Source organism: Ornithorhynchus anatinus, chromosome 6 (genome assembly GCF_004115215.2).
Source record: "Ornithorhynchus anatinus isolate Pmale09 chromosome 6, mOrnAna1.pri.v4, whole genome shotgun sequence".
Lineage (NCBI taxonomy): Eukaryota > Metazoa > Chordata > Mammalia > Monotremata > Ornithorhynchidae > Ornithorhynchus > Ornithorhynchus anatinus.
The window spans coordinates 21,654,893-21,677,395 of record NC_041733.1 but is presented as its reverse complement, the minus strand read 5'-3'; the positions used below and the strand labels follow the sequence as shown (position 1 = coordinate 21,677,395).

Here is a 22,503-nt window from a genome sequence, read left to right as displayed (position 1 = left end):
AGTTGAGAATTTAGATGTTACCTCCCCCAAGTGTCCTCCATTCTAGAGTCAGATGGGAGAATGACAGAGCGGATGTCGATGGAGGCGGCGGAAGAAATGACGGAACGCCGGGATGGTGGAGGAGAAGATGTGGATCGTGGAGGGGGATGGTAGAGGGAGAGATGAGAGAGATGATGAGGGTCAGCGGGGGGGGGGGGGACGCTAGGGTGAGATTGGATTCGGAGGCCACATGAAAACGGTTTCGAAGAGCGGCAAAAAGCTGAGACAACCTGGGAGGCACAGAGCACCTTGGGTAATGGGGACCACCGGGATTAAATAGACCCCAAAGGGAGAAGTGGTGTAGACCCTTGCTTGTCAGGACCCCTGGTCAGAGAACAAGGGGGGGAGCGAAGGGGTCTGGCTGATGTCACGGGATCTGGGGCGGCAGGAGAGCTGGGTGTCCAGGAAGGGTTGGGAACACCCGGGTCTCTGGAAAGGGAAGGACGCCTGGACCCCAACTAAGAATGGGAAGACTCTAGAGGGTGGGCGTCCTCGGGGATGCCCCGCGTTCCTCACGTTGACTTCGGTCACAGCGATGTCCACCAGGCTGCCCACGACAATCAGTGCATCAAACGTGTTCCAGGCATCACAGAAGTAGTGCTGTGGTAGGGGAGGAAATGGGGTGCAGGGGAAGAGGTGTGATTTGGGGGCCAGGGGAGCAGGAGGGAGGGAGACGGCACCTGGGGGAAAGAGGCAAGCTGTCCGACGAATAATGGGGGACAACGGGAACCGGGCGGGGGACGGACTCCGTTTTCAGGGGAGGCTCCCGATGGACGGAAGGGCCCGTGTCTGCCCAGGACCCCAACCTCAGGTCCACCGGCTTCCTCCTAAGGGGCTGGACAGAATCCCCACCGGAAGGGTGGGCCCGGCCAGCCGGGCAGGCGCACCTTGGGCTTGAAGGCGATGATCTTGAGTAACATCTCCGCAGTGAAGAGCCCGGTGAAGACCATATTGAGGATATCCATGGCATAATTGAAAGGGGCAGTCTGCTCATAGTGCTGAGGAAGGGCAGGAAGCAGGGAAGGGGAGGAACAGCGGGGGATTCGGGCATCTCATCGGCCGCTCAGTCAGGACACGGAAACGTCAACCGGTGGCTACGGCCCCAGAGGGACCGGGAGAGTGGATGGGGGGGGAAGGTGGAGGGAGCCTGGGGGTCGGGGCGGAGGACCAGTTTGGGGAAGGGGGGGAGAGGAGGACTGGGTCGGGGAATAGGTGGTGGGGGAAGAGTTGGTACTCGGTGGGCTGACCTGCATGGCAAGGGCAATGGTGTTGAGAAGGATCAGCACAAACATAATGTATTCAAAGGCAGTCGAGTTGACGGCGGCCCAGACGCGGTGCTGGGTTGGGTTCTTGGGGATGTAGCGGCGAAGTGGTTGAGCCTTGAGAGCATATTCCACGCACTGGCGCTGGCGGGATGGGGCAGAGCCAGGGGTCAGGGGCTGGGGGAGCCCCGAGGAGGGACGGCTGATCCTCCAGGGCACCCCGGCGGTCGGGGATGAGGAGGGGAGAGAAGTCAGGTGGACCAGACGAGGGGGTCGGGGTGGGGGTCGGGGTGGGGGCCGGGGGGTCCCGGCGAAGGGAAGGTCAGGAGGGGACACCTGGTTCTTATCCAGCTCGCAGTTCTTGTACTCCTGCTCTCCCTGGGCCCGGAAGGTGATGATGACGAAGCCGACGAAGATGTTCATCATGAAGAAGGCGATGATGATGATGTAGACGATGAAAAAGACAGAGATCTCCACGCGGTAGTTGTAGATGGGACCCTGGTTCTCTGCGTGGGCGTCAATGGCCTTATACAGCAGACTGGGGGGAAGGAGGTGAGGGCGGGGAGGTCCTCGTCTGCTCCCCTCGTCTGCCCTAGAAAGCACTCCACCCGGACCCTTCTTCCCTTCAGTCCCTCTCTCTGTCAACCTGTCCTCCCTCCAGCCCCCGGCACGTGCCCTTTTCCGTCGGCGGCTCCCCCCAGACCCACTTACTCGGGCCAGCCCTCGAAGGTGGAGACGGTGAAGAGCGCCATCATGCCCGCCAGTACGTTGTCAAAGTTGAAATCGCTGTTGTGCCAGACCCGCTCTCTCACCATGGGGTGGTTCACGTCTCCGTCCTGGTACACGATGAATGTGCCTCTGTGGGGACAGGAGGCTCGGGGCTGGGGAAGGCACAGGGGCCCTCGGCTGGGCCCTTCACCTCTGGTAAGAAGGCCCCCACTCACGGCAGACCCTCAGGGGTCAGGAGTTGCCGAGGGGAAGGGCAGGGGGAGCAGAAGGGGCCGCGCCCTGTAGGACTGTGGGGGTGTCCGATGGTTCGTGGTGGGAACGCTGGGATGGGAGGCTAAACCAGGAGTTTGGAGCTGGGGGAGTGGGCTGGGGTCATCTGCACTATGGGAAGAATCTTTGGATCCATGGCGGAGTCTCAAGGAGGATCTGGGGGAGAGAGATCTTGGGGATCTCTGCAGTGAGTGGGGACCCCCGAGGAAGGTCTCTGGGCTCACTTACTTGCACTCCCCAGGATTGTGCTTGGCCTCGTCAGTGCAACTATAAAACTTCCCCTGCACGAGAAAGTGAACCGGGGAGGTCCCGAGGACTCTCGCTTTCCCCGCTCCTTCTCCACTCCGTCCTTCCCCTTGGAGCCCCTTGGAGCCTCTTCCCACTCCTCTCTTCAGTGGGGGTCCAGGTTCCCTCCCTGGGACCCCAATTCCCTAACCTTTCCATCCCTACCCACCCCAACACCGTGGTCCACCAACTCCCCACCCCTCTGGGCCCCACTCACCTTGAAGAGCTGCACCCCGATGCAGGCGAACATGAACTGCAGCAGCGTGGTGACGATCATAATGTTCCCGATGGTCCGGATGGCCACGAACACGCACTGCACCACGTGCTGAGGACACGGCATGGGACACAACATCCCGCCCGGTTACAGACCGAGGACCCCGGGACCCAGGACACGGGATGGAGACAAGGAGACGAGGTCTGGAACCCAGAACTCAGAGAGTCCCAGGGAGAGGCGCGTGATCCCAGATGAAGAACAAGGACTCGGAGAGAAGACGCACACTTGGAAAGGGCCTCAGGAAGGGAGTGCCCTGGGGCCCTGCATTCCCTCTCTCCGTTTCTGCCCCGCCGCTACAACCCAGGGAGGTACCTTGAGACCCTTGGCCCGATTGATGGCTCTCAGGGGCCTCAGCACCCGCAGCACCCGCAGGATCTTCACCACTGAGATGGCGCTGGAGCTATAATGATAATGATGATGACGACAGCGGCCTCTGTTAAGGGCTTACTGTGTGCCAAGCACTAGGCTAAGCGATGCGGTGGATAGAAGATCAGGTTGGACTCTGTCCTTGCCCCGCCAAGGGGCTCAGAAACTGAGTGGGAGGGAGAACAGGAATTTAATTCCCATTTTACAGATGAGGAACCTGAGGCACCGCAGAGGAGTTCAGTGACTTTCCCAAGGTCACAGCGGGAAATGGAACGGAACGGAAATGAGGTTGATGCTTCAGAACTAGGGCTGGCGGCTCACTCCTCCGGGGACGTTTTTGGGTCACTGAGTGGAAGGTCCGGGGAGTTATTGATGGATGGCTTTTAAGGGCCGCTGACAGGAAGGCTTGGAAATTATTAATAATACATTATTAATAATAATTATAATGGCAATAATGATAATGGTATTTGCTAAGTGCTTGCTACGTGCCAAGGTCTGAATTAATCACTGTAGTAGATACAAGATGATCGTCAAGAGGGACACAGTTCCATTCCCACATGGGGCTCATAGTCTAAGGGGTTGGAGGATTTCTGAATGGAGTCATTGAGCCTGGAGGTCACTGATATGGATTTAGGGTCCGGGAGGCATTGTGGAAGTTGGGGTGTCACATTTTTGGGGTTAGGCATGGAGGTGGGAGGGTCGGGGATGGGATGGCTGAGGATTTCGGTTGAGGGTGGGGGTAACTGACTGGATGCCGAAGGAGATGAGGGAGACACTGACGACCAGCAGGTCCAGCAGGTTGAACCAGTTGCGACAGAAGGAGCCTTTGTGGAGGAAGGCACCGAAGGCCGTCATCTGGAGGGATGAACACAGTTGTCCCTCAGGACGCTCCGGTAGCCCTCAGGCTCCCTGCCCAGGGGGATTCTGCCCACCTGTTTCCACACACACAATGCTCCCACATCAGACACTTTCCCCAGGGGACCCTTAGCCCTACTGCCCTGTTGGAGCTCCACCCTCCAACTGGGAGGAGTAGAGTGGGGTAGGGAAGGCGAGGCAAGCAAGCGACAGTAAGAGCCGGAGCCATGGAGAGTGGAGACAATACTAGTAATAGTAATAATGATAATAATGATAATTATGGTATTTGTTAAGCGCTTACTCTGTGCCAAGCACTGTTCAAGTCCTGAGGTGGAGACAAGCAAATCGGGTTGGACACACGTGTCCTGTCCCACGTGGGGCTCACAATCTCGATCCCCATTTTACAGATGAGATAAGTGAGGCACAGAGATGTAAAATGACTTGCCCAAGGTCACACAGCTGACATGGTGGAGCCAGGATTAGAACCCATGACCTTCTGACTCCCAGGCCCGTGCTTTATCCACTCTGCCATCTAGTACTAATGCTAGTAATAGCTACGGTAGTGTTTACTGAACTCCCACCGGATGCAGTGGACTGTTCTAAATGCTTGGGAAAGCCCAACAAAGAAATGATGCGTTGGGTGCCCTTAAAGGACACGCCGAACAGGGGAGACGGCGCAACTTTTGGGGCTCTGTTTAGGGATGCAGTGCTTAGGGTCAGGTTAGGGTTAGGTCAGGGTCAGAGACACGATCAGGGTGGAGATGGATTAACTGACTGTGGTGCGATTTGCGGTCAGGGTCAAGATCAGCATCAGAGTGGGGACGGTTATGGGCCAGGGTCACAGGTTCGTAGGTGAACTGGAGCCAGGGGTGTGCTGTTAGGGTGAGGTCGGGTGTTATTGGGGTCGGGGCTTGGGAGAGGGAGGTAAAAGATGGGGCGAGGTGAGAGTCAGGGTCCGCTCTGGGGTGAAGGTCCAGTTGGCCCTCATTACCTTGAGTAGGATCTCCACAGTGAAGATGGAGGTGAAAGCGTAGTCAAAGTAGCCCAAGATCTGCGGGGCAGAAGAACAGCCCCCGGGGGGGAGAGAGAGTGTGGGGAGGGTCACTGAGAGACTCCAGCTTCTCCTCTCCCCCACAACTCCCAATGATCCCACCACCCCACAGTCTCTTCCTCTCTCAGCCTCTGCCCCTCTCTCCTTCTTTGTCCCCGGGCCTCCCCACTCTCTCTTTCTTATTCCTTTTTTATCCAAGTCTTTCTTCATGCCTCTCCTCATCTCTCTGTCTCTAGCTTCCAGTGGAAAGTCTCAGATCTCTCTGTGTCTTTTGGAGTTTCTTCTCAGGGCTCCCGGCTTGGTCCTCACGTGGTTCCGGAAGGAGTGAGCCCGGATGGGGTCCTCGGCGGCTAGAGAGACGCTGCTGAGGATGATGAAGACGAGGATGAGGTTGGTGAAGACATGGTGGTGGATCAGCGCGTGGCAGCCGACCCGTAATCTGGAGAACACATTGGGGTGTCGGTGACCGAGGCCTGTCGACTTCTTCTCTGACTAAAGGCCCCCCTGTTTCTTGTCCCTCAACCCCCTTTCCTAACCGTGGTTACCCCAACCCCACTCCCATTTCATCTATCTCTCTAGGCTGTAGGTTCATTATGGGAAGGGAACGAGTCTGCTAATTCTCTAGTGCCGTATTCTCCCAAGTGCTTAGTAGAGTGCTCTGCACAAAGTAAGCGCTCAATAAATACGATTGAATGGATGAATGAATGAATGATTGATAGATTGATCTGACCCAGCCTCAACACCTCCCACTCAGCTTCTTCTTCCAGTCTTGTCGTCGGCCTGCTTCCCGCTTCTCTAGTAATGCGATCTGTACGCCTCTAACTTTTGATCGGAGCTCCTGGGGCACCCCCCCCCCTTTTCCGCCCCTCAAGACTTCCTTGCCCCCTTGTATCTCTGTGCCCCCTCTACGGGCACTCACGGGTTGGTTTGGCTGAGGCAGAAGAAGGAGCTGCCCTCAGGAATGGGTACCACCTTCTCCTTGGGCACCACCTCTTGAAGCTTTTCCAGCTGGGACTCTGCCAAGCTCTCTGCCTCACTGTCCTCCTCTTCTCCTGCAAGTAGGAGGGAAGCACAGCTGGGCTCAGGGCCCCCAGAGCCACTCCCAGGGACCAGGAGGCTTACGGTGAATCTCGGGACACCGGGTGATTACTCCTAGTATCTGGACAGAGTCTTGGCCAGGTGCCACCTAGGGAAACAGCATTATCTATTGGCAAGAGCCCGGGCTTGGGAGTCAGAGGATGTGGGTTCTTATCCCGGCTGTGCCACATGTCTGCTCTGTGACCTCGGGCAAGTCACTTCACTTCTCTGCGACTCAATTACCTCCTCTGTAAAATGGGGATTAAGACCGTGAGACCCAAGTGGGACGGGGGACTGCGTTCAAGCTGATTACCTTGCATTTACCCCTGTGCTTAGAACGGTCCCTGGCACATAGCAAGTGCCTGATAAATAATAATGTTGGTATTTGTTAAGCGCTTACTATGTGCCGAGCACTGTTCTAAGCGCTGGGGTAGACGCAGGGGAATCAGTTTGTCCCACGTGGGGCTCACAGTCTTAATCCCCATTTTACAGATGAGGTAACTGAGGCACCGAGAAGTTAAGTGACTTGCCCAATAAAGTTATTATCATTATTCTTAGAGCTCATGTATAAATGTCCACTCAATTTACTTATTTAGACTGCACTAGTTGTAATTAGTTGCATGTTGCCTCCCCCCACTGGAATGTCAGCTCCTTGTGGACGGGGAACGTACCGCCTTGTTATTCTGTACTTCCCAAGTGCCTACTACGAGGAGCTCAATAAATGTTGCTGCTAATATTACCCTGCTACTAGTACGATTGCTGAGTACCCCTCCCTCCTTTAATACTGCCCCACTGACCTCCTTCATCACTCCTCTCTCCCTCCTCCTCTTCCTCCTCCTTCTCCTCCTCCTCCTCGCCACAGGATACCTGGTCATGGGACACTGGAGTCATTTTGGTCATCAGGGCTGTCTGTCAGACGTTCAGGGGGATGGAGGTCTTAGGACGGGGGAAATCCTGACTCACCGAAACGCCACGATCCTGCGTCCGCTCCCCTTCCGCGCTCCTCTCCTCCATTCTCTTCTTGTCCCTGTGGGTGATGGGGGAGGGGTGGGGTTGGGGGCCCCAGATAATCGGGAAGCCAGGGCATCTGGCTCCCCGAGGAGGGGATCGGGAGCTGTGGGGATAGGTGGGATCAGGAGTCAGGGGAGTTCAAGGGAATCGGGGTAAACAGGTGGAGGGAAGAGGAGGGGGCAGAGTCCCAGATCTCACTTGTCCTGGCCCTTGGAGGTGTTGATATTGTCTCCACCTGCTAGGTTGTCCACAGCGATGGCCAAGAAGACGTTCAGCAGGATGTCTGATAAAGCAGCTCAGGTTGAAAGTGGATCTCCCTCTCTCCACCCCCAAGAGTGCCGGCGACCCACCCCCACCCTCATGAGCCTCTGACGGGTGGCTATAGACCTATCCTAAGGGGGGGGGCAGGAAGGAGAAATGCTTACAGTCCTCTAGACTGTAAACTCCTCATCTAGGTTTAAGCATACGGTAGATAGGAAATGTGTTTAGCAACTCTGTTGTGCTGTACTCTCCCAAGGGTTAAGTGTAGTGATCTGCACACAGTAAGTGCTCAATAACTTTTCTGTGCCTTGGTGACCTTGTCTGTACAATAGGGATTAAGACTGTGAGCCCTATGTGGGATAGAGACTGTGACAGGGACTGTGAGAAGCAGTACGACCTAGTGGATAGGCCTGGGAGTCAGAAGGACTCGAGTTCGAATCTCAGATCCTCCATTTGTGGGCCAGTCACTTCACCTCTTTGGGCCTCCGTTATCTCATCTGTAAAATGGGGATTAATATTGTGAATCCAATGTGGGACAGGGACCGTGTCCAACCTCATTAGCTTTTATCAACCCTAGTGCTTAATACAGTGCCTGGCACGTAATAAGTGCTTAAGAAATACTATTTTAAAAAAAGAAAAATATCATTGATTAATTGACTGATTGAAACCCTAGCTGGCTGTAGGCTGGCAGGAGGGAGAGAAGAGCAAAGAACCAGCTCCCCGTGCTACCCCAGTTCCTTCCACCTGGCCCCATCCCTTCTACTCCCCGTTTCCCTCCCAGAGCCGGGCCCATAGGATACAGTTTCCACAGATGAAGAGGATGATGAAGTAGACACAGACCAGCATGCCAGGGAAGAAGGGTCCCCCATAAGCCATGATGCCATCGTACATCACAGAATTCCAGTCCTCCCCAGTCAAGATCTAGGCAGCGTGGGATCATGGGGAGGTGAGAAGCAGGAAGGAAAAAGGAGGGAAAGGGAGAGAGAGAAGACATCCTCTTACGCTTTGCTTAAACTATTCAGGGAGGCTGTGCGCTCTCCAACCCTGGGCATTTTGAAGAAAATAGGCTTCTGTCTGCCTGCATGGCTTATTATCCACCAGATGGTTCCTCCCTGTTGGCTCTAGGACTTTAGGACTATGAGTTCCTTGAGAACAGGTGCTGTGTCAACCAACTCTATTGTATCATACTCTCCCAAGTGTTCAGTACGATGCTCTGCACACAGGAAGCGCTCGATAAATACCATCGATTGACTGCTCCTCCTTTTCTTTCTATAGCTCCAGGGCACAAGGGTGGGGAGAATGGGCAGCGCAGGGCCTAGGGCTAAACTCAGGCAGGGATGGTCAGAGAGTGGAATCTGTGGCGGGGTGGGGAGAGGGTCGGGGTGGGGGGTGGCGAAGGGTGGGGCCAAGGTTGGGATGGTCTGTGGGACTCGGGTTTGGGGTCCGGGCCGGCCACGGGGCAGGCTAGTGAGGCGGGGCCTGAGACCAGGGCAGGTGGAGCGGTCCTGGGCCTGGTAAGGGGGTTCGGGGAGTGGGGATGCCCTGGTCAGGGGTGGAGCTGAGCTCAGGGAGAAGGGGCCCAGCTCCCTCCTTGGCCTCAAGGGGAGAGTCACCTGGAAAACTGTGAGCAGGGCTTGGGGGAAGGTGTCAAAGGTGCTGCGCTTGGTCTGGGTCTCGTCGAAGTTGAACTTGCCCCCGAAGAGCTGCATGCCGAGCAGGGAGAAGATGATGATGAAGAGGAAAAGCAGCAGCAGCAGAGAGGCGATGGACTTCATTGAGTTCAGCAGCGATGCCACCAGGTTACTGAGGGACGCCCAGTGCCTGGAGGAGCCCCGAGGAACTGTCGGCGCCTCATTCTTGCCTCCCTCTCCCTCCTCCCCTTCCCCCTCTCCCTCCGGACCCAGTCATCCCCCTGCGTTTCCTGAAATGGTTCCCCACCTATCCTTTCCCATCCCTGCTTCCCCAGCCCCCTCACATCCATCCCTTTCCATTCCTGTTTCCCCAGTCTTCGCTAACCCTGCTGGACCCGGGCTTCTGCCTCCCGGCCCCCCAGCCTCCTGGTCCCAAGGCCTCTCAGCCCCCCCGGCCTCCTGGCCCCACCGTCAGTCAGTCAGGTTATTGAGCGCTTACTGTGTGCAAAGCACTGTACTAAAAGCTTGGCAGAGTACATTATATCGATAAACAGATACAATCCCCGCCCACGACGAGTTTACATTCTAGAGGACAGTCTCCAAGCCCCTCAACCTCCCAGCTCTCTGGCCTCCCGGCCCCCTGGCCCCAAAGCCCCCCACAGCATCCCAGTCCCTCCCCTCCCCCCGGCTCAGACCTAGTGACCTTGAAGATGCGGAGCAGGCGGACGCAGCGCAACACGGAGATGCCCAAAGGCTGCATGATGTCCAGCTCTACGAGTGCGGTCTCTAAGATGCCCCCACACACCACGAAACAGTCGAAACGGTTGAAGAAGGAGACGCCGTAGGCCTGGGGGCCTAGGCTGTACAGCTTCAGCAGCATTTCCAGGGTGAACAGCGACAGCAGCACCTTGTTGGCATAGGCTAGAAGAGGACGGCCCGCTGGGCCCCATGCCCCTCCCAAGCCTCCCAGACTCCCAGCTCTTCCCGGGACCCACCTTTAGTCTCGCCAGCCCCCCTCCTAGCTCCCTTGGATCCCCTCTTTCCCCCTCTTCCCTAGCTATTCTCTCCTGCCTTCCACCAAACACTGCCCCCAAACTGGCCATCCCTAGAGGCCGTGGGCAGAGAGGAGGTCCCCAAGAGGCTGGAAAGGAAACGGGAAGGTGCCGGGGAGTGGGAACGGGCACCTTGGATCTGGGTGAGCCAAGGGGGCTGGTTGTGGTGCTCCGAGGCGATGGTCAGCGTGTTGAGGAAGACCAGGAGCAGCACCATCCAGTAGAAGGACGCAGACTTGACGGCCAGCCGGCACTTCCTGCGCAGCAGACGGTTGGATCGGCGGAGCCAGCGGCTGCCAAGGGTTGAACAGAGAGGGGATGGGGCATCTACTTGCCACGTCCCCCTCGGGGCTGGGCACAACCCTCACTCTTAGCTCTAAGCCTACTGCCTGCGCTGTTTCTGGGGGTAGACGGGGTCTCTGCTGTGTCCTAGGGAGGCCTGGAAGGTACGGGGGCCCCGAGGGCACAGGGTACGGACAGCACAGAGAGAATGTGGGGCACGCACGGGCACAGGCACTCACCAGACTTTAGTCTTTGCGATCTTCACTCTGTAAAGGAGGACGAGGAGCTGAGAGGGCTCAGCCTGCTCTGGGGAGAGCCGACCGGAATGTGGGGAGCGTCTCTGCGCGTGTACCCGCTCCCCGGTCTAGGCCGACGACTCCGCTTTCCCCAGACCCTATTCGGTTTGGCACAGCCCCTCGTGGTTCCCTCCCAGGAGGTCAGAAGTGAGCTGTCAGAGGTTCGCCCGCCCCCAAACGCACCCCATCCTCCCTTCCCTCTCCTGCCCCCAAACTCACATGCAAGTGGCACAGCAGCCCGTGGCCTCTTCCTCCCCGGTGTTCTCTGTGGTCACCGATGCCGTCTCACTGGCCGGGAGGCTCGCTGAAGGGAGAGTTTACATCCTCTCTTGCTCAACTCCCCCTTCCTCTAGTTAAGCTGTGGCTCGGTCCCTCCTTGGGCTAGTGGGAGGAAGGGTCTTTCTCCCCTCTCAGGAAGATTGGCACCTGGTCTCTCTTCACCTCATCACCTCTGGGCCTCAGGCCCACCAAATTCACCCCGTCCTCTCTGGCCTCCTGTACGTCCCTAACTCCCCGGCTTTCCTGTCTTTCCCCGTCTGCTTTCCCAAGCTCTCCCCGTCCAAAGCTCAAACAGCCTTCCAGGATTGAGCTGCTTGCAAATTTCCAATCTGGACTGGTGGGCGTCCCGACGGCCTGAACACGGGGGGAGCACCTGCCTAATCACCCCTTCAGCCCCAGTGCTGGGGGACCCTCTTGTCCTTGGGAACAAGGGAAGAGATGGGTGGCTCGGATCCTACTGCTTGTGGATGCTTTCATGGCCACCTCTCCTGTTGGCGTGGCAACTCCTCGGGCTGGGAAAGCATCTTGTCATCATCTGTGACACTCCCAGGCGTTAAGTACAAGTCTGAGAGTCCAAGGGAAAGAACACCGCTGCTGCTGCGGGTCTCTGTGCCTCAGTTCCCTCACCTGTAAAATGGGGATTTAGACTGTGATCCCCATGTGGGACGGGGATTGTGTCAAACCTGAGAAAAGCAGTGGGGTTTAGTGGATAGAGCACGGGCTCGGGAGTCAGAAGGACTCTAACAGGTTCTAATCCTGGCTCCACCACGGGTCTGCTGTGTGACCTTGGGCAAGTCACTTAAATTGTCTGATTAACTCTCTCATCTGTAATATTAAGAGTGTGAGCCCCAGCTGGGAGAGGGACTTTGTTCAACCTTATTAGCTTATATCTACCCCAGCACTTAGAACAGTACTTGGCACACAGTAAACACTTAACAAATACCACAGTCATTATTATTAATAATAATAATAATAATAAACAGGTGACCTCAGTTCTAGCCCTGCAGCAGGTTTATCTGAGTGAAGGCCGCCCACAGAGTTAATAATAATAATAATAATACTAATGGTATTTGTTAAGCACTTACTATGTGCCAAGCACTGTTCTAAGCACTGGGGGAGATACAAGGTAATCAGGTTGTCCCTCGTGGGGTTCATAGGCTTAATTCCCATTTTACAGATGAGGTAACTGAGGCACAGAGAATAATAATAATAATGTTGGTATTTGTTAAGCGCTTACTATGTGCCGAGCACTGTTCTAAGTGCTGGGGGAGATACAGGGTGATCCGGTTGTCCCACGTGAGGCTCATAATCTTAATCCCCATTTTACAGATGAGGGAACTGAGGCACAGAGAAGTTAAGTGACTTGCCTACAGTCACACAGCTGACAGGTGGCAGAGCCCAGATTCGAACCCATGACCTCTGACTCCCAATCCCGGGCTCTTTCCACTGAGCCACGCTGCTTCTCTGATTTTACACTGTGTCACACCCTTGTCCTTCCGTTCCGTGCCCCGGCAGAGAAGTGAAGTGACTTGCCCAAAGTCACATAGCATACAAGTGGCAGAGGCGGGAATAGAACCCACGACTTCTGACTCCCAAGCCCGTGCTCTTTCCACCGAGCCACGCTGCTTCTCTGACTTTACACTGTGTTACACCCCTGTCCTTCCGCTCCGTGCCCCGGGAAGAACACTACTGGCTGGGACCAGAGTGTGACAGGGCCACGCAATACTAATAATGATGGTATATGTTAAGCGCTTACTATGCTTACTGTTCTAAGCGTTGGGGTTGATACAAGGTAATCAGCTTGTCCCATGCGGGGTTCACAGTCTTAATCCCCATTTTACAGACGAGGTCACTGAGGCACAGAGAAGATAAGCGCCTCGTCCGAAGTGACACGGCCGACAAGTGGCGGAGCCGGGATTAGAACCCATGACCTCTGACTCCCAAGCCTGTGCTCTTTCCACTAAACCACGCTGCTTCTCATAGCTTCTCATAGCAAGCCACAGCACCAGAATCAATTCCTCTGCCCAGGTTCCGCCGTTCCTGACTACAGAGGGAAACTCCATCAGGCCTTTCAGGGTTGCTCACTGCCCTACAGGCCCTACTTTAAGGCAGTAGGGGCCACTCTGGGCCCCTCCAAAATGCTTCCCACCTCTCCCCTCTTCCCCCGGACATGGGGCCGGGGGGTGGGCTTGCCTACCGTGGCTGCTGGCGGAACGAGTGGAATGACTGAACCAGTGTAAGCGGCTCCGCTTCTTGTCTGTCAGGTCGGCCAGAGTCACACCTGGAAAGGTAGATCGAGGAGGGGGGAGCCAGGCTGGGAATAAGGAGGCCACGGGGTAGGGGACGGCTGGGGATGGCGGGGACGGCAGGGACAGCTGAGGATGCTCGGGTTAACCCGGGCTGCCTTCTTCACCGCCCGGCCGCCTCCCGAGAGGCCTCGGTCCTTCTCCTCACCGCCGGCATTTCCCCTCCTTGGTCCAGAAGGGAACACAGTGACTCCAGAGGGCTGAAAAGCTGGGTGGGTTAGGGAGCCAGGCTGAGGGTGTGGGAAGAGGAGCCAGGGGTGGAGATGGGGTGGAGTCGGGAAGCCATCATCATCGTCATCATCATTATCAGTTGCTTACAGTCTAGAGGGCCAGGAAGCAGGGTATGGGTATGTGAGCAGTGTGCAGGGTGAGGACAGGGAAGAGATTTGTGAGCTCACTGTAGGCGGGGAATTTGTCTACCAACACTGTCCTACTGTACTCCCCCAAGTGCTTCGTAGTGTCCCGCACATAGTAAGCGCTCAATAAATACCATAAATACAACGACGACGACGATGAGATTTTCAGGGCAACGGACGAGACCACTGCGGCCTGGGGGCGAGGGGACCCCAGAAACAGGGCGGTCTAGTGGAAAGAACACAGGCCTGGACATCGGGGAACCTGGGTTCAAACCCTGGCTCTGTCACTCGCCTGAGGGGTGACCTCGAGCAAGTCACTTAGCTCCTCTGTGCCTCAGTCTTCTCATCGGTAAAATGAGGATTCAATTTCCCGTTCTCCTCCCCGCTTAGACCGTGAGCCCCACGTGGGACGGGGACTCAGGCGTCTGACCAGATTAACTTGTATCTACCTCAGCGTTTAGTACAGTGCTCTGCCCGTAGTTAGATCTTGTCAAAGATCACTACGATGATAATAATGATGGTGTTTGTTAAGAGCTTACTATGTGCCAGGCACTGTACTAAGCACTGGGGTGGGTTCAAGTAAATCGAGTTGGATACAGTCCCTCTCCCGTGGGGCTCACAATCTCAATCCCCATTTTACAGATGAGGTCACTGAGGCCCAGAGAAATGAAGTGACTTGCCCAAGTTCACACGGTAGACAAGTGATGGAGCCAGAATCAGAGCCCAAGACTTTAGGACTCTCAGGCCTGTGGTCTATCCACTATGCCATGCCGCTTCATGATGACAGCGATGACGATAACGAGGTGGGAGGCTCTGGCCTTACGGTGGTGCCGTCTCTCCTTGGCCATCTCCTCCTCCCCCTGACCGTCGTCAGGCTCCAGGTCCTCGGCCTGTGTGATCCAGTCCAGGTAGCCCCGCAGGTCCTCCTCCATCTGCTGTTTCTCCCTCAGCTTCTGAAAGTCTCCCCGGGCTTTGGCCTTCTCTCGCTCCTTGGAGAACTCCCTGAGGGAGGAGTCTGATTCAGTTCCAAAGACTCCCCACTTCTCCCGTCTACTCGGACTCTTTCCTCCCTCCCCCGGAACTCCATCTCCTCTTCTCTCTCCTCTCTCGGGCCTTGGGGCTGTACCCTCCTCCCACCACTATGGTACGGTGGATAGAGCCCGGGCCTGGGAGTCAGAAGGTCCTGTGTTCTAATGCCGGCTCTACCACATGTCTGGTGTGTGACTTTGGGCAAGTCACTTCACTTCTCTGGGCCTCAGTTACCTCATCTGTAAAATGGGGATTGAGACTGTGACCCCCCGCGTGGGACAGGGACCGCGTCCAACCCGATTTCCTGGTATCCACCCCGGTGCTTGGTACAGCGTTCGGCACGGTAAGCGCTTAACAAACGCCGTCATTATTATTAATATCGGTGGCATCTATCAGCTAGGTGGGATCCGTCCTTTCCCCTCCCTCCGCTCTTACTCTTCCAGAAAGATGCTTCACCGTCTTCTCTTTCCTCAACATTTCCCCCAAGGGTGACCCTCGCCAACCTCCCCCGGTGATGCTTGTGTTCCAGAGTCTCTTGACTTTGCAGTGAGGAGGACCTTTCTAAATCGTCCCAAATTTAAATCCCCCCGGGGCCCATTTCGGTTTCTCCCCTCTGGTCTCTCCTCCTAGAAATGAGGTAAGCATGGGGCGGGGGTGAGGAGGGGCAGAAGCTGGGGCAGTTCTTCTGAGCAGAGTTGGGAGGCAGTCTTGACCAGAGAGACAAAGCCCTGATCTCCGGTCTGGCGGGCTCCTTCCCCTCGGGGTTGGGTGGAGGCTGAGGGCTGGGGGATCTCCGGGAGTAGGTGGAGAGGGACCAAGCGGGCTTTTCTGTCCTCTTCGGCATCAGGACCTATCTGCATCTTTGGGAGAATTATATTCTACTCTCCCAAGTGCTTAATACAGTGCTCTGCACACAGAAAACTCAATAAATACGATGGAATAAATGAATGAATGACTGGCTGGAGGTCTTACCGGCCCCCTCAGCCTCCTCTTCTCTTGATCAGGCTGCCCTCAGCCCTTTAGACTTGACTCATGGGGACTCTGTCTTCACCCCTGATCTTTACTGTTGCTCTCGCTGGGGCCCTTCTGTCACCACCCTCCCAACCTTCCACAGCGGGGCCGAGGCCTGGCCTCTGATAATGTCCTGAGTCACGAGATGCAGAAAAGAGACAGACTGGTCTCTGACCTCCAGCCTGGGGGAATCCACTTCTCCAAAGGGTCAGAACATTTTGCCTTCTCTTTTGACTCTCCATCGGGCCACCTCTTTCCTCCTGGCCACCCACCTAGTTTGGCTTCACGAACGCACTGATCGAACGAGCTCTCTGCTCCGTCCCCGGATCACCAGGGTCAGAATTTGCTAGGGGAAATTCCCAGTGACCCTCAGGGAACTCTGAGGCCAAACTTCCTCCTCTGTCCTTTTCCTCTGCCTTGCTTCTAGTAACGCCTCACAGGACTTTCCTAATCCCCACAGACTTTCCTCCTGGGAAGCCAGCCTCAGGAACCTCTGTCTGGTATTACGAGAGGCGGCTTAGCCTGCTGGGAGGTCGGTTGTCCCTTCGGAGCCGGGGTCAATCCCTGATCGATATGTAAGTCCCCCCACCCCCCCCAGGGCATCCCCAGGGCTGAGCCTGTGACTCAACCCTCAGGACTGCGTTTCCACCATCCCTTTCTCTGTGTCTCCCGGAGCAGCTCAGCCCCCGGACCCGGACCAAGCCGGGCCCTTTATTGCTCTTACCCGCTCAACACACCCAGCACCAGGTTGAGGACGAAGAAGGAGCCAAAGATGACGAGGCTGACGAAGTAAAGCCAGGGCAGTTCGTGGCCCATCGCATCCTGCATCTGCCAGGGAAAGGGCACCTGTCAGCGGGGCCCCTGGGGCCCACTAGACTCGAAGCCCCTCCCAACTGCCCAGTCAGTAAGCTTATTTTAGGCAAGAAATGTGTCTGCTAATTCTGTTGTATTGTACTCTACCAAGTGCTTAGTACAGTGCTCTGCACCTAGTAAGTGCTCAATAAATATGATTGATTGATTAGTCGATTGGAATAACGATGATAATAATAACAACTGTGGTATTTGTTAAGCACTTACTATATGCCAGGCACCGTTCTAAGCGCTGGGGTAGATACAAGATGATCGGGTTGGACACGGTCCTTGTCCTACATAGACTTTAAAATCCCCATTTTAGAGAGGAGGGGACCTGAGCTTCAAAGGAGTTAAGTGACTTGCCCAAGGTCACACAGCGGACAAGTGGGGGAACTGAGATTAGAACCCAGGTCCTTTTGACTTCCAGGTCCGTGCCTTAACCACGAGGCCGTGCTCACAGGATCAAGATAATAGCTCTTACTCAATTGAACTCCCCCAAACACTTAGTACAGTGCTCTGCACACAGTAGGTGCTCAGTAGATACTACTGGTTGATTGGATGATTGCCACTGCCTGCCCAGAGTCACTGGGCACAGGCGCTGCTAGGGTGCCAGGGTGAGAAAGCTGAACACACTGGACTGGCACAACTGGGGCCTTCGTCAAAGAGAACAGCTCGGGGAGAGATTTTTTATTTTGTTAACGAGGTGTACGTCATCTTGATTCTATTTATCGTGATTATGTTGTCTTATTTAGATTAGACTGTGAACCCGTCACTGGGCAGGGATTGTCTCTATCTGTTGCTGAATTGTACATTCCAAGCGCTTAGTACAGTGCTCTGCACGTAGTAGCCCTCAATAAATACTATTGAATGAATGAAGATAAGAGGATCTCCTGGGCGGTGCCCAGGGGAGTGGGATGCAGGATGGGCAGAGACTGGAGAAGTCTGGGGTGTGAGGGAGCAGGGTCTGGGCGGGATGGCAGGAGGCTGGCATGGGCAGGGCCCAGGAGGGAAGGCTGTAGGCGGGTGTAGGCACCGTCCAGTTGCCCAGACCTACCCAGTAGAGTACATCCGTCCAGCCCTCCATGGTGATGCACTGAAACACAGTGAGCATGGCGAAGAAGAAGTTGTCGAAGTTGGTGATGCCCCCGTTGGGTCCGGCCCAACGCCCCCGGCACTCGGTGTTGTTGGTTGTACACTGGCGGCCGTGTCCGGAGAAGGCACAGGGGGAGGGGTCTTCCTCTGCCTCCAGCTCTGGGGGGGAAGGGGAAGGAGGAAGGGAGGGGAGAGAGGAAGGGGTCCAAGCAGCCGGGGCCGAAGACCTCAGTCTCCCCGGCACTGGTCCACGTGGCTGTCCCTCCCACCATCTTGAGCCAACCCAAGCTTGGTTTGGGGTGAGAATATTTGATCCGACTGCACGCGGTCCTCCCCTGCCCCAGGCCCGGTCCAGCAGCCTCCCTGCCCAACCCCTGACCCGACTTCTCCTCAGGGTGGAGCGTTCGCGAAGCCGTCCCGGTGGCGTCTCTGCAGTTTCCCACCCTATAGGGCCACTGGGATGGGAGAAGGGAAGGTTGGCAGGACTGCTCTGTTCACTGGGCAAGATGGGCAGCCAGGGCTCACCCCCATTTGACACTCGCCCCCTCACCTGCCATCACTGCGCCGTGGCCCGGGGCAGCAGAGGGAGTAGGGGTGCTGGGGTGTGGGAGGGGCAGGAGGAAGAGGCAATTCTGTGCACTCCCTCCCCTCATTGTACTCACTGTAAAAAGGGGCTCGGGGAGGGACAGTGAGGTGCTCAGAGTGGGAAAGGTGGAGGAGATCCTGAAATGTCATCAGCCCTCGGTGCCCTGTCCCCAGTCCTAGCCTGCACTCTGAGAGGGTGATGATTCTCACTACTTCAGATGTCACCCATGGCCCCCCCGGAGCCCTAATGTGGTCCTAGGTTCAGGGCACAAGACCGCCCTGAACTTTGAATCTGGGGGGCTGGGGCTGGATGTTGACCCAGGCCCGTGCCAGATCTACTGGACAGGCTAGGGCTTCTGGGAGGAGGTGGTCCCTCTGGGAGGGGGCGCCCGGGACCTAGCTGAGACCAAGCCCGGAGGCTGGTACCGGAGCCGACGTAGAAGCAGGTCTTGTGCATGCGGCCGATGAAGAGCTCGAGGCCGATGATGGCGTAGATGATGATGACAAAGAGCACGAGGAGTGCGATGTGCAGCAGAGGCACCATGGCCTTCATGATGGAGTTCAGCACGATGTGCAGGCCTGGGAGGGGGTCAGGGCCGGGCGGGGGAGTGGTTAGTCGCCTGCACACGCCCAGAGATCCTGGGAGAAGAAAGCACCCGTACCCACCCCCGGGAACGTGTCCTTTCCTCACCCACCCGTTAACCCTCCCACCCTCAGGTGCTCTCTGAGCTGCTCCAAGGGGCGAGTCAATGCCAGGTATTGTGCGTGTGGCCCGGGCATCCCTGCTGCCCTTGAGAGAGGGCTGCCCAGCAGGGGCAGGGAGGGGCAGGGTCCTCACTGCTCTCAGCTGGCCCCAGCTTGGTATGTCTCCCAGGGCTCCCTACGCACCCCACACCATTCTATGTGCCAACCTCCACCCTCAGGCCCAAGGATGAATTCACATCTTAGGGCTTGGGCCTGGGCTGGCCCCGTAGTCTCTGAGAGGGTGGTCAAAGGGGAGCAAGTCTTGCCCTTTGGCTTTGGGACCGGGCTGCCCCTCAGATCCTGCCCACGTCCAGCCCCCAGTCTCCGGTCTCGGGAACTCACTGGGCACTCCGGAGACGAGGCGCAGCGGACGCAGGACCCGGAATGCCCTCAGTGCCTTGACGTCGAAGCCACCGGGTTTCCCACTTGGGTGGTGGGCATCCCGTGATCTGTTGGGGGCCTGCTCCAGGAGCACGCTGAACAGCCTGCCAAGTTGGGGGAGGGGGTGAGATCGGTGAGGGGGACCGGTCCTGGGAACTTGAGGCTCCAAAGCAGGCAAAAAGGAGCTGAATTGGGAGCTGGGAACAACCCTCTTGGGAGCTGGGGAGAAAGGTTTACCCGTCCGTCTCTGCATCGAGCAGAAACTCCTAACCATTGGCTTTAAGGCATTCGATCCCCTCTCTCCTACCTACCTCTCCTTGCTTTTCTCCTATCATATCCCAGCTCACGCTCTTCCTTCCTGTCAAACTAACCTACTCACTGGGCCCCGTTCTTCTCTCTTCCACTGCTGACCTCTTGTCCACCTCCTTCCCCTTACCTGGAACTTCCTCCCTCTTCAAATCTGTTGCACCACTGCTCTCCCCAAATTCACAGCCTCCTGAAATCACATCTCCTCCAGGAGGGCCTTCCCCAATTAATTCTCAGGTCCCCCCCCAGGTCTTCTCCAGGTAATCTCACCCAACTGCCACTCCAGCACTTCCATAAGCTCTCAAAAAATACGGTTGATTGATCTACTGATCACCTGTGTACTCACAACTCACACCTTCCTGCACCACCTTCGCCCATATCTTAAATACTTTGAAGTAACTTGTGTACAGACCTTCTTTCCCTTTCTACTCCTCTCTGTAAATTGTTTCAGTGTCTATCTCTCCTGCTGATTGTAAACTTCTTTACAGGGTTCATATCTACTAACCCCACAGTACTCTTCCAAGACCTTAGTATGGTGTTCTGCCCGCGTTAGGTGCTCGGGAAATACTCCCTAGGGGGCTCCCACACCTGGGAATCGGGGATCAGGGTCCCAGGAAAGCAGACGAGCTGGAAGTCTCAGGTCTGGGTCTGGTGGGGTTGGATCTGGGGTCGAAGTCCAAGGAGAAGGGTTCCACGGCGTGATGGGTTTGGGGTTCAGGGTCGGGGCCGAAGCGCCGGGCTTCCAGAACCGGGGCCCCGGCGTGCTCACCCGACCACGACGATGACAAAGTCCAGTAGGTTCCACCCGTTACGGATGTAGGCGCTGGGATGCAGCACTAGCCCATAGGCTACGATCTTCAGGCAAGTCTCCGCCGTGAAGATGATGAGGAACACGTATTCCACTTGCTCCTGCAGGCCAGGGAGACCGCTCAGGGAGGGAACCCCTCAGAGGCTTCAGTAACTTGGCCTCTTCATCCACAGATTCTGAGGAATGCCCCTCTTCCACCACCCCAGTTTGTGAGCTTCCGAGCAGGGCCTCTTGTCCCCGGAATTGGGACTGAGAATGAATGAGGACCTGCCCTGGGGCTCCCGGAGGCCAGAGGTGGGGCGGGATCCGAAGGGGGTGGAGCCTGAGCGGGGGGCTGGGCAGAGGGGTGGGAGTTCCGAGTGTGGGATTTGCACACTGAGCAGATGAGGGACTAAAATTAGCACTATTGAGCTGGCTCACGAGTAGCCAGAAGCAGAAGTGTGCGTTGGGGGTGGGGGGGTCGACACGGGGCATCGCCAGGATTAGAGGGTGGGGTGGGTGGATAAGGGGGAGGAGGGCAGCCTCTAGAGCTGCTTGGGGGGGTTGCTCCCACCAGGTTGTGATTGACCACGTTGGAGTCATCCTCAGGGAAGGGGATGTAGACGCCCAGGGCCACACAGTTGGCGAAGATTGTCACAAGGATGAGAACGTCAAAGGGTCTTCGAGTCAGGGGGAGGGTAGGGAGTTAAGGCATCAAGCCAGAGCAGTCAGGCCACCCCTGGCGGGACCCCCTCCTTCCAAGAATCCGACCCCGGGCCCCCAGCACCCTCTCCCCAGCCCCCAGCTCCCAACTCAAAGCTCCCTGACATCCCGGGTTGTCACTCACTCCTCCTCCCAGCCTCTGCTCCCACTCCAAAATCCAAACATTCCCGAACTGCCCGTCCCCGCCCCACTGCTCGCCTGAACCCCTGTCAGGATACTTCCACTCTACAATGCTGATGCAGGAGCGCCTGAGAGGATTGTTGAGGCTCAGGCAGAAGAGGGCCCTCGGGGAGCGCTGGGTGCCCCCTGCTCCCTGGCTCTTGTGCTTGCCGTGCTGGAGCCGCCGACGGGGGGTGTCTGAGCCGGGGTGGTCCGGACCACCCGCTCTGGGCTCCAGGGAGAGGCCCCACTCGGGTCCCGGGCTCAGTCTGTCAGCTGGCTGAACTGGTCCTTCCTCTGGGGTCTCCTGCAAGCCCCCTGCAGCAGGGAGACACACACTGGGTCAGGGCTGCCCGAGCGTCAGGGAGCCTGTTGGGGGGGGACAGGGGGCGGGCATGTCAGTGCCGACCCACCTCCCCTCTCACACCTTGATTTCATCCCACGGGCAGTTGGGGAGCAGGTACAAACACTGGGAGCGGGCCTGGGGTCGACAGTGCTTTGGGCTCAGCACGGAGGGAAGGATGGGGTGGGGCTGAAGGCTGGGAAGACTGGGAAGACATATAGTGGAGGCTGAAAGAGGTTGGGGAAGAGCTCAGGGAAACCCCCGGGGGCCTCCGCTCCTTCTCACCTTTCCCATTTTGGGATCCCGACATCCTCCTGCAGGGAGTTACGGGGGTCGGCTCCTGAAGCGTGCACCCGTTAGCGGAGAGGAGAGGAGGTAGGTTCGCCTATCCCTGGGGGTCTCTTGGATCCAGGGCCAGGGTAGCCTTGGGAGAGCCACCCCCCCCAGATGTCTGCTCTCTGGCCTCTCTGCTTGGCTCTCCCCTCTCACCGCCCCCCCCTTCCTGTCCTCTACAGCTTGGGGATTAAAGGCTGATGGGCTCCTGGCAGGGGGCGGAGAAAGCCGTGTGAAGCCAAAAGGCTCGAGGATGGAAGTGCTGTTGCCCAGGATGGCCGGGCCTGGCCCGGGAGGGAAGACCCAGGCCGGGGAGAGATTCCTAGCTTCCGGAAGCTCTTGGGCTCCTTGCGGTCGGGGAACTGCTCCGATTCTGGGTGTTCCTTGCGTTGGCTGGGGACCAGTCGGGTTCGGGGACTCTCCGGGGAGATTAACTCCTGTCGACTGCAGACCTGGGGAATCCGGGCTGGCTCTGG

At 56.9% G+C, this 22,503-nt stretch overlaps 1 protein-coding gene across 1 annotated transcript in view; it reads right to left on the bottom strand.

Moving 5' to 3' along the window:
• The window catches only part of CACNA1F (calcium voltage-gated channel subunit alpha1 F), a 34,454-nt gene extending 12,450 nt beyond the window's left edge, over positions 1–22,004 (bottom strand). The window contains exons 1-31 of the mRNA XM_039912444.1: positions 21,980–22,004; positions 21,411–21,669; positions 20,452–20,610; positions 19,338–19,480; positions 18,678–18,830; positions 17,629–17,825; positions 16,447–16,550; positions 14,506–14,684; positions 13,218–13,301; positions 10,961–11,045; positions 10,685–10,711; positions 10,296–10,456; positions 9,807–10,032; positions 9,094–9,301; positions 8,281–8,401; positions 7,418–7,502; positions 7,172–7,235; positions 7,066–7,117; positions 6,051–6,183; positions 5,441–5,570; positions 5,072–5,131; positions 3,974–4,080; positions 3,172–3,259; positions 2,803–2,910; positions 2,529–2,581; positions 2,013–2,159; positions 1,638–1,839; positions 1,287–1,445; positions 927–1,037; positions 556–639; positions 22–42 (exon numbers count right to left, since the gene is read on the bottom strand). Of these exons, the coding sequence (XP_039768378.1) occupies positions 22–42; positions 556–639; positions 927–1,037; positions 1,287–1,445; positions 1,638–1,839; positions 2,013–2,159; positions 2,529–2,581; positions 2,803–2,910; positions 3,172–3,259; positions 3,974–4,080; positions 5,072–5,131; positions 5,441–5,570; positions 6,051–6,183; positions 7,066–7,117; positions 7,172–7,235; positions 7,418–7,502; positions 8,281–8,401; positions 9,094–9,301; positions 9,807–10,032; positions 10,296–10,456; positions 10,685–10,711; positions 10,961–11,045; positions 13,218–13,301; positions 14,506–14,684; positions 16,447–16,550; positions 17,629–17,825; positions 18,678–18,830; positions 19,338–19,480; positions 20,452–20,610; positions 21,411–21,669; positions 21,980–22,004 (3,735 nt within the window). The remainder of the gene's footprint in view (positions 1–21; positions 43–555; positions 640–926; positions 1,038–1,286; positions 1,446–1,637; positions 1,840–2,012; positions 2,160–2,528; positions 2,582–2,802; positions 2,911–3,171; positions 3,260–3,973; positions 4,081–5,071; positions 5,132–5,440; positions 5,571–6,050; positions 6,184–7,065; positions 7,118–7,171; positions 7,236–7,417; positions 7,503–8,280; positions 8,402–9,093; positions 9,302–9,806; positions 10,033–10,295; positions 10,457–10,684; positions 10,712–10,960; positions 11,046–13,217; positions 13,302–14,505; positions 14,685–16,446; positions 16,551–17,628; positions 17,826–18,677; positions 18,831–19,337; positions 19,481–20,451; positions 20,611–21,410; positions 21,670–21,979) is intronic.
• Between the last annotated feature and the right edge of the window lie 499 nt (positions 22,005–22,503).